The sequence below is a fragment of the Salmo trutta genome, chromosome 33 (genome assembly GCF_901001165.1).
Source record: "Salmo trutta chromosome 33, fSalTru1.1, whole genome shotgun sequence".
In the NCBI taxonomy this organism is placed as follows: Eukaryota; Metazoa; Chordata; class Actinopteri; order Salmoniformes; family Salmonidae; genus Salmo; species Salmo trutta.
The window spans coordinates 34,480,818-34,491,010 of record NC_042989.1 but is presented as its reverse complement, the minus strand read 5'-3'; the positions used below and the strand labels follow the sequence as shown (position 1 = coordinate 34,491,010).

The 10,193-nt window shown below is 43.2% G+C and overlaps 1 protein-coding gene across 1 annotated transcript in view; it reads left to right on the top strand.

The window, feature by feature from the left end:
- Positions 1 to 5,364, top strand: part of LOC115172883 (transcription cofactor vestigial-like protein 2) — a 13,215-nt gene extending 7,851 nt beyond the window's left edge. The window contains exons 3-4 of the mRNA XM_029730714.1: positions 1 to 346; positions 4,256 to 5,364. The exon at positions 1 to 346 is cut by the window's left edge and continues 83 nt beyond it. Coding sequence (XP_029586574.1) covers positions 1 to 346; positions 4,256 to 4,299 — 390 coding nt within the window. The 3' untranslated portion in view covers positions 4,300 to 5,364. The remainder of the gene's footprint in view (positions 347 to 4,255) is intronic.
- The last annotated feature ends 4,829 nt before the right edge of the window (positions 5,365 to 10,193 follow it).

Here is a 10,193-nt window from a genome sequence, read left to right as displayed (position 1 = left end):
TGCGAGCCCAGAGCGCCCACCTATTCCATGGACCCCTACACTTCCGGACTCCACCCAGGCCTTCCTCACCCACACACTCACCCCCACTCGCACCTGCACCCAGCAGAGGGGTGGGGCTACGCACAGGGCCAAGTCTACGGGGCCCCCAGGCCCTTCCATGAACTCTACTCCCCCAGTGGCCTGGAGCCCCACCACCCATATGGCCCCCTTCTCATGCCCACCATGCGACCCTCCCACCTGGGCACCCTCCCCGGACACCACCCCTACGATATCAGCAAGCTGGACGCCACCGCCCCCTGGCCGGGCCTGCTGCCCCCAGGAGAGATGGCCATCAACATGGACGCAGGTATGGAGTCTTTTCTCTACTACAGCTGAGCCAACCACAACCACAACAACCACCACAACAACAACCACAACAACCACCACAACAACAACCACAACAACAACCACCACAACCACAACAACAACCACAACAACAACCACCACAACAACAACCACAACCACAACAACAACAACCACAACCACCACAACAACAACCACAACAACAACCACAACAACAACAACCACCACAACCACAACCACAACCACAACCACCACAACAACCACCACAACAACCACAACAACAACCACCACAACAACAACCACAACAACCACAACAACAACCACAACAACAACCACCACAACAACCACCACAACAACAACCACAACAACCACAACAACAACCACAACAACCACAACAACAACCACAACAACAACAACCACAACAACCACAACAACAACCACCACAACAACAACCACAACAACAACCACAACCACAACAACCACCACAACAACCACCACAACAACAACCACAACAACCACCACAACCACAACAACAACCACCACAACAACAACCACAACAACCACCACAACAACCACAACAACCACAACAACCACAACAACAACCACCACAACAACCACAACAACCACCACAACAACCACAACAACCACAACAACAACCACCACAACAACCACAACAACCACCACAACAACCACAACAACCACAACAACAACCACCACAACAACCACAACAACAACCACAACAACCACCACAACAACAACCACAACAACCACCACAACAACAACCACAACAACCACAACAACCACAACAACCACCACAACAACCACAACAACCACCACAACAACCACCACAACAACCACCACAACAACCACAACAACAACAACCGCCACAACAACCACAACAACAACCACAACAACCACCACAACAACAACCACAACAACAACCACAACAACAACCACAACAACAACCACCACAACAACCACCACAACAACAACAACCACAACAACAACCACAACAACCACAACAACAACCACAACAACAACCACAACAACAACCACCACAACAACAACCACAACAACAACAACAACCACAACAACAACCACAACAACAACCACCACAACAACCACAACAACCACCACCACAACAACCACCACAACAACCACAACATCAACCACAACAACCACAACAACCACAACAACAACCACAACAACAACCACCACAACAACCACCACAACCACCACAACAACCACCACAACAACAACCACAACAACCACAACAACCACCACAACAACCACAACAACAACCACAACAACAACCACCACAACAACAACCACAACAACAACCACAACAACAACCACAACAACAACAACCACAACAACCACAACAACCACAACAACCACCACCACAACAACCACAACAACCACAACCACAACAACCACAACAACAACAACAACAACAACCACATCAACAACCACAACAACCACAACATCAACCACAACAACCACAACAACCACAACCACAACCACAACAACAACCACAACAACAACAACCACAACAACAACAACAACCACAACAACCACAACAACAACTACAACAACAACCACAACAACAACAACAACCAGATCAACAACCACAACAACCACAACAACAACCACAACAACAACCACAACAACAACCACAACCACAACAACAACCACAACCACAACAACAACAACAACCACCACAACAACAACCACAACAACAACCACAACAACCACCACAACAACAACCACAACAACAATCACCACAACAACCACAACAACAACCACAACAACAACCACAACAACCACCACAACAACCACAACAACAACCACCACAACAACCACAACAACATCCACAACAACAACCACAACAACCACAACCACAACAACCACAACAACCACAACAACAACCACCACCACAACAACCACCACAACAACCACCACAACAACCACAACAACAACCACAACCACAACAACCACCACAACAACCACAACAACCACAACAACAACCACAACAACCACAACAACAACCACAACAACCACAACAACAACAACCACCACAACCACAACCACAACAACAACCACAACAACCACAACAACAACAACCACAACAACCACAACCACCACAACCACCACAACAACAACAACCACAACAACCACAACCACCACAACCACAACAACCACCACAACAACCACCCCAACAACCACCACAACAACCACAACAACAACCACAACAACAACCACAACAACAACCACAACAACCACCACAACAACAACCACAACAACCACCACAACAACAACCACAACAACCACCACAACAACAACCACAACAACCACAACAACCACAACAACAACCACAACAACCACAACAACCACCACAACAACCACCACAACAACCACCACAACAACCACAACAACAACCACAACCACAACAACCACCACAACAACAACCACAACAACCACAACAACCACAACAACAACCACAACAACCACCACAACAACCACAACAACCACAACAACAACAACCACAACAACCACCACAACAACAACCACCACAACAACCACAACCACAACAACAACAACCACCACAACAACCACCACAACAACCACAACAACAACCACAACCACAACAACCACTACAACCACCACAACAACCACAACAACAACCACCACAACAACAACAACAACAACCACAACAACCACAACAACAACCACAACAACCACAACCTCCTGCAGCGTTTCAGTAGTAGTCCTTTCTGCTGCAGCCACAGCCAGCTGCGTGTCCATAATCCCACAGATCTGTTAACACTATGAACCTCAAACACTCCACAGCCTTATGACCTGACATTAGCATTGGTAAGCTGATCTTTGAGCCCCTAGAAAGTATATTGATACTGATAAATGTGTCCCTGCCACCCCAATGAAATGTACTTTTCAATATCGTTTGTCAATGTGGCTTAGAACGAGATTGTTAGTCATTTCAGTTGTCGTTGAGCTATAAACTGTAGGTCACAGTTGTGGTTGAGCTATATACTGTAGGTCACAATTGTGGTTGAGCTATATACTGTAGGTCACAGTTGTGGTTGAGCTATATACTGAAGGTCACAATTGTGGTTGAGCTATATACTGTAGGTCACAGTTGTGGTTGAGCTATATACTGAAGGTCACAGTTGTGGTTGAGCTATATACTGTAGATCACAGTTGTGGTTGAGCTATATACTGTAGGTCACAGTTGTGGTTGAGCTATATACTGTAGGTCACAGTTGTCGTTGAGCTATATACTGTAGGTCACAGTTGTGGTTGAGCTATATACTGTAGGTCACAGTTGTGGTTGAGCTATATACTGTAGGTCACAGTTGTGGTTGAGCTATATACTGTAGGTCACAGTTGTCGTTGAGCTATATACTGAAGGTCACAGTTGTGGTTGAGCTATATACTGTAGGTCACAGTTGTGGTTGAGCTATATACTGTAGGTCACAGTTGTCGTTGACCTATATACTGAAGGTCACAGTTGTCGTTGAGCTGTATAATGTAGGGCACAGTTGTTGTTGAGCTATATACTGTAGGGCACAGTTATACTGTATGTGTCTTTGCTGCAGTTCTATGGAATAAACAGGGAATTAGTGTCATACACACACACACGCGCGCACACACACACACACACACACACACACACACACACACACACACACACACACACACACACACACACACACACACACACACACACACACACACACACACACACACACACACACACACACACACACCCCACATCAATGTCCTTACTATTAGCTTTGACCAATAAACTGTTTGGATTAAAGAGCAGGAGCAGCCAGGACAACCGTTTGGCCTCGTTCTCATTGTTTTCTGCTTTCTCTTTTTCCATCCCCAGGCCTCCAGCATCACAAGAAAGGGAAGGAGCTGTACTGGTTTTAACGACCCTCCGTCGCCACCGACCAGCCATTACCAGATCCAATTTGGACCTCTGGAACTCTACCATTGAAGCGCCCTTTCTTCCCCCTCCTCCCCGTCCCCTCGTCCCTCTTTATCCCTCACCCACTACCTTCTCGTCGCCCGTAGTGCCAGCCAAGAGGGTCCAGGTCGGCGTGTTTACACCGTGGAGATAAGGACTCATAGGCTGGACTCGTGGAGAGCAGAGCAGAGAAAGAGAGAGACAGAGAGAAAAGGGTACAGCTTTGGTGACCAATGCTCTGTGTTCTGTGGCGTCTGGCCTCTCCTCTCCTATCGCTGCTCGGGGCTCAGCTGTGTGGCTGCGGCAGCATAGAGACATTGGAGGCCACTGGCATGGTGCTGGCAACAGTGACCTGGTTTTGACAGAAAGGCAGAGGGGGTAGAGACTTCTTTTGGACACAGGGAAGAGCAAATAAAGATGGATGATATCTGGTAGCCCACTGTTACACTACACCCCCCTACTGCAGATTATCTTCTCTGTGTTGACACTGTATTCATCCTCGTCCATATTATCTGGGCAGTTATCTGCATGTAAACAAATGGACATGCGACCATCGGACTGGCTGTGTATGGATTTGGATTGTGACTGTAATCATAATGCTGTTTGTTTTTTCAAAGTTTTTTTTTTTTAATGTGCATTTCTGAAATGTAATCTTCATTTGGCCAGCGCTCTGGAAATACTTTAGTTGTGCTTTCTTAAAGGATGGTTGAGGTACGGATGAGAAATGATTGAAGAATGGATGAGGGAGGCGAACATAAAGGTGTTTGATAGTATTGGTTTATATATGAACTAATAGTTTAGTTAGAGGAAGGGAAACACTACGGTAAGTCAACAACATCAATCAGCCCAGCATATCAAACGGCTGATCAAGCATTTCATCATTTTAATGTGTTCCATTGTTGTTACTGTCGTTTGTTTATACATACCATTTTTTGTCGTTTTAAAAGTCGAATCTTAGTGTGTCCTTTCTCTTGCTTTTGTCAAGAAATAATATAATTATCAATAAATATTTTTATGGTAAATTCAGACTTTCTTTCACTATCTGTCTGGATTTCTTTGAGTGATAATAACACTTATTAATCATTAAATGGGCCAATTATTTCATTATTATATGGACCAGTCAGCATAAAGTAAAAAGTATGAACCCAGAGGCAAAACTGGAGCAATGATATCACCAGAGTATCTGGTTGTTAACTAACTGGTTGTAATGATATCACCAGAGTATCTGGTTGTTAACTAACTGGTTGTAATGATATCATCAGAGTATCTGGTTGTTAACTAACTGGTTGTAATGATATCACCAGGACGTCTGGTTGTTAACTAACTGGTTGTAATGATATCACCAGGACGTCTGGTTGTTAACTAACTGGTTGTAATGATATCACCAGGACGTCTGGTTGTTAACTAAGTGGTTGTAATGATATCACCAGAGTATCTGGTTGTTAACTAACTGGTTGTAATGATATCATCAGGACGTCTGGTTGTTAACTAACTGGTTGTAATGATATCATCAGAGTATCTGGTTGTTAACTAACTGGTTGTAATGATATCACCAGGACGTCTGGTTGTTAACTAAGTGGTTGTAATGATATCATCAGGACGTCTGGTTGTTAACTAACTGGTTGTAATGATATCATCAGAGTATCTGGTTGTTAACTAACTGGTTGTAATGATATCACCAGGACGTCTGGTTGTAAAAGGACATTTTTGTTATCTGTCCAAAATATGTTTCCTATCACGTGTTGACGTTGTCATGCATACAACTGTCTTTTCCTAAGATCAATTTACAACCAGAAAATTCCGTAAGAGTCACATTACATGTCCAATTTAGCCTGCTGGGAAAGCTGGGGATAAACAAATGCCTGAAGGTATATGTGACACTTGAAATGATCATGTTTGAGTTATCATTGTAAACAACATAGTTTTGTGGGGCGCAAATTAATTGAAACAGAATTCAGTTCCAAATTCTCAAGGTTGGAGTTCTTTTCCAGCCTCAATCCAAAGACCTTTCATTCCATTCCGTTCCACCCCCATTTGACACTTTGTCACCTATAAAGTGGGAACGAGCTGTGAATTTTGAGTTATGTGTAATCGAAGATGCCTCCAACGCTCCCAGGTAGGCTCCCTGTTAAGTCTCCCTGCTGAGTTAAGTGTTGCTGCTCTGTTGATATTTGTGGTAGACTATCATCAGTGTCCACCCCATAGAGGATGTTTTCATTGTAATTGGTCATGGCGTGGGAAACTTAGAATGCACATTGTTTTTCGATGTGCTGATGCAGAGGTGTCAATGTGAACCACTTACTTGCAGCTATGGACAGTGCTGCCCTCTGGTGGCGAGTTCTCATTAGTACTCCAGACAAGCAAAATGCCATCCGCCAGCACAGAGAGTAAAGTATCTGAGTGAGCATAACTGCTATAGGTCATGTTCATTTATATCCAAACGGGAACTGAAATAGAGAAGAATTTGAGTTAAGAATGCCCATTAGGTATATTCCTGTATCAACATTGAACAGGATCATGAATGACACCAGTGGGAACCAAAAAATAGCAGTATTTGTTACATAATAATGATAATATGCCATTTAGCAGACGCTTTAATCAAAAAGCAACCTACAGCCATGCATTTTTCATATGGATGGCCCCAGCGGGAATTAAATCTACGACCCATGGCGTTGTAAGCGCCGTGTTCTACCGACTGAGCCACATAGGACCATTCACAGTGATCACACTGTGAGTTTTTCTAGATCATCAGAGGAACCTAAAGGTTGCTAATGTAAATGTTTTCTCATTGTATGGCTGGTTAGATAAAGGCAAAATAATAAATAAGAAAATAAATGCTATTTCTTAGACCACAAATATGCCATGTAACATGATAATCTTCAACATCATATATAGTAACAGAAACCCAAACTGACCCAGAGTCAGTTACCAGAATGACACGTTGTCCACCAGACAGCAGGTCATCTGAGTTACTGTAATAGAAACCCAAACTGACCCAGAGTCAGTTACCAGAATGACACGTTGTCCACCAGACAGCAGGTCATCTGAGTTACTGTAATAGAAACCCAAACTGACCCAGAGTCAGTTACTAGAATGACACGTTGTCCACCAGACAGCAGGTCATCTGAGTTACTGTAATAGAAACCCAAACTGACCCAGAGTCAGTTACCAGAATGACACGTTGTCCACCAGACAGCAGGTCATCTGAGTTACTGTAATAGAAACCCAAACTGACCCAGAGTCAGTTACCAGAATGACACGTTGTCCACCAGACAGCAGGTCATCTGAGTTACTGTAATAGAAACCCAAACTGACCCAGAGTCAGTTACCAGAATGACACATTGTCCACCAGACAGCAGGTCATCTGAGTTACTGTAATAGAAACCCAAACTGACCCAGAGTCAGTTACCAGAATGACATGTTGTCCACCTGACAGCAGGTCATCTGAGTTACTGTAATAGAAACCCAAACTGATCCAGATTCAGTTACCAGGCGAAGTGAGGCGAAGGATCATGGGATGGAGTGACATGTCATGTAAAAAAAAAACTTTACAAATTCTTACTTTCACATTTATTATGCTTATTTATTACAATTAATTAATTGAGGCCTGTTTGACACAATTATTTTAATGTCTTATTTAATATGACGGATGTGTTGATGATAACATTGTTCAATGTTGTTTTTTTGGCAGCCTAACTTTCAGCTGATTTGACCTTTTTGGTTAAATTGATTTCAACATTTCTGGTATGTTAGCTGACCAGTTTCTTTGTTCCTTGACATTTCTTGGACAGCAACCAGGTTTTAATGTCAGAGAATGGCTGTGCATTTGCTGGCCTAAAGTGTCTGTCACATTGGCTGCGTTTATACAGGCAGCCCAATTCTGATCTTTGCCCAATAATTGGTCTTTTGACAAATCACATATTTTGCCAGTAAAAAGACAAAAGATCATAATTGGGCTGCATGTGTAAACACAGCCAAAATGTCACACAGTACTATAGACTAATAACGACATGAACACATGCAACATTTCCATGGAACCACTGGCCCATCGATGAACATTTGACATAGTCTGACATGTGACAATATCAACATGATCTCACAAACACAAGTCAAAATTAGACGTTTGGCCAACTGCCACCTACACACCTCGTGAAAAAACACTGTCAACCTTGATCTATGAACTTTCCTTCCTTTCTAGTTAGTTATATGTTCTTCCTTGCAAATCAAGTAGACTTGTCACTTGACTCCAGCTGTAAATGAATTATAGGTTGTTAACTTTATGCATCCACACTTTAACTCACATAGCACCATACCAGGTGTTCAGTGGTTAATCCACATGTGAAATCATGTGATTTTTCTGTTAGGGTCTGTGTGTGCGTGTGAGCTTGCAGGTGTGTTGTGGTTTTACTGTACAACTGTGGTGGTCTCACAGTCTCATTCAGAAAGTCACTTTCGGTGGTTAGGTGACAGCACACCTCCCCCACAAGCTGATAGCTACAGTATACATGAAATCCCAGATTGAAAATAAATGTTAGCTAAATACATTCTAATACAGTATAACACATACATATAAATGTAGTCAAAATGCAACGAAGGGGTTTGATATTACTATGACATTTTATGATATGAATGCATAAGATGCATACAAAGAATATTTTACATACAGTTACTGCACTTCTGAAAACAGACAAATTCATTTGATAAATGTCATGGCCTTTTCTTTTCCTGTATATCATTTATGTATTTCTCTATAAATACGTGGGGTCCACACACCACACACCCAGCAAGTCTTCCCCTAATACAAAAACTGAGTTAATACTAAACAACATCTTCTCTCAGTAATGTAACCAGTTCTATATGAGTGTTAATAGTGTATTGTACCAGTCTGTTTAGAGTAGTCTGTTAACACTCTACTCCTTGTAATCCGTGTCATTGCCAAACAGACTGGCCTTTTGGCAATCTTCAAATATGAACAATCTAACATGACACAGAGTACAAGCAGTGGAATGTTAGCTAAACAGACAGGTACACAGGCTAGAGGAATGTTAGCTAAACAGACTGGTACCCAGGCTAGAGGAATGTTAGCTTAACAAACTGGTACCCAGGCTAGAGGAATGTTAGTTTAACAGACTGGTACCCAGGCTAGAGGAATGTTAGCTTAACAAACTGGTACCCAGGCTAGAGGAATGTTAGCTAAACAGACAGGTACCCAGGCTAGAGGAATGTTAGCTAAACAGACAGGTACCCAGGCTAGAGGAATGTTAGCTAAACAGACTGGTACCCAGGCTAGAGGAATGTTAGTTTAACAGATTGGTACCCAGGCTAGAGGAATGTTAGCTAAACAGACAGGTACCCAGGCTAGAGGAATGTTAGCTAAACAGACAGGTACCCAGGCTAGAGGAATGTTAGCTAAACAGACTGGTACCCAGGCTAGAGGAATGTTAGTTTAACAGATTGGTACCCAGGCTAGAGGAATGTTAGCTTAACAGACTGGTACCCAGGCTAGTGGAATGTTAGCTAAACAGACTGGTACCCAGGCTAGAGGAATGTTAGTTTAACAGATTGGTACCCAGGCTAGTGGAATGTTAGCTAAACAGACTGGTACCCAGGCTAGAGGAATGTTAGCTAAACACACAGGTACCCAGGCTAGAGGAATGTTAGCTGAACAGACAGGTACCCAGGCTAGAGGAATGTTAGCTAAACAGACTGGTACCCAGGCTAGAGGAATGTTAGTTTAATAGATTGGTACCCAGGCTAGAGGAATGTTAGCTTAACAGACTGGTACCCAGGCTAGTGGAATGTTAGCTAAACAGACTGGTACCCAGGCTAGAGGAATGTTAGCTTAACAAACTGGTAC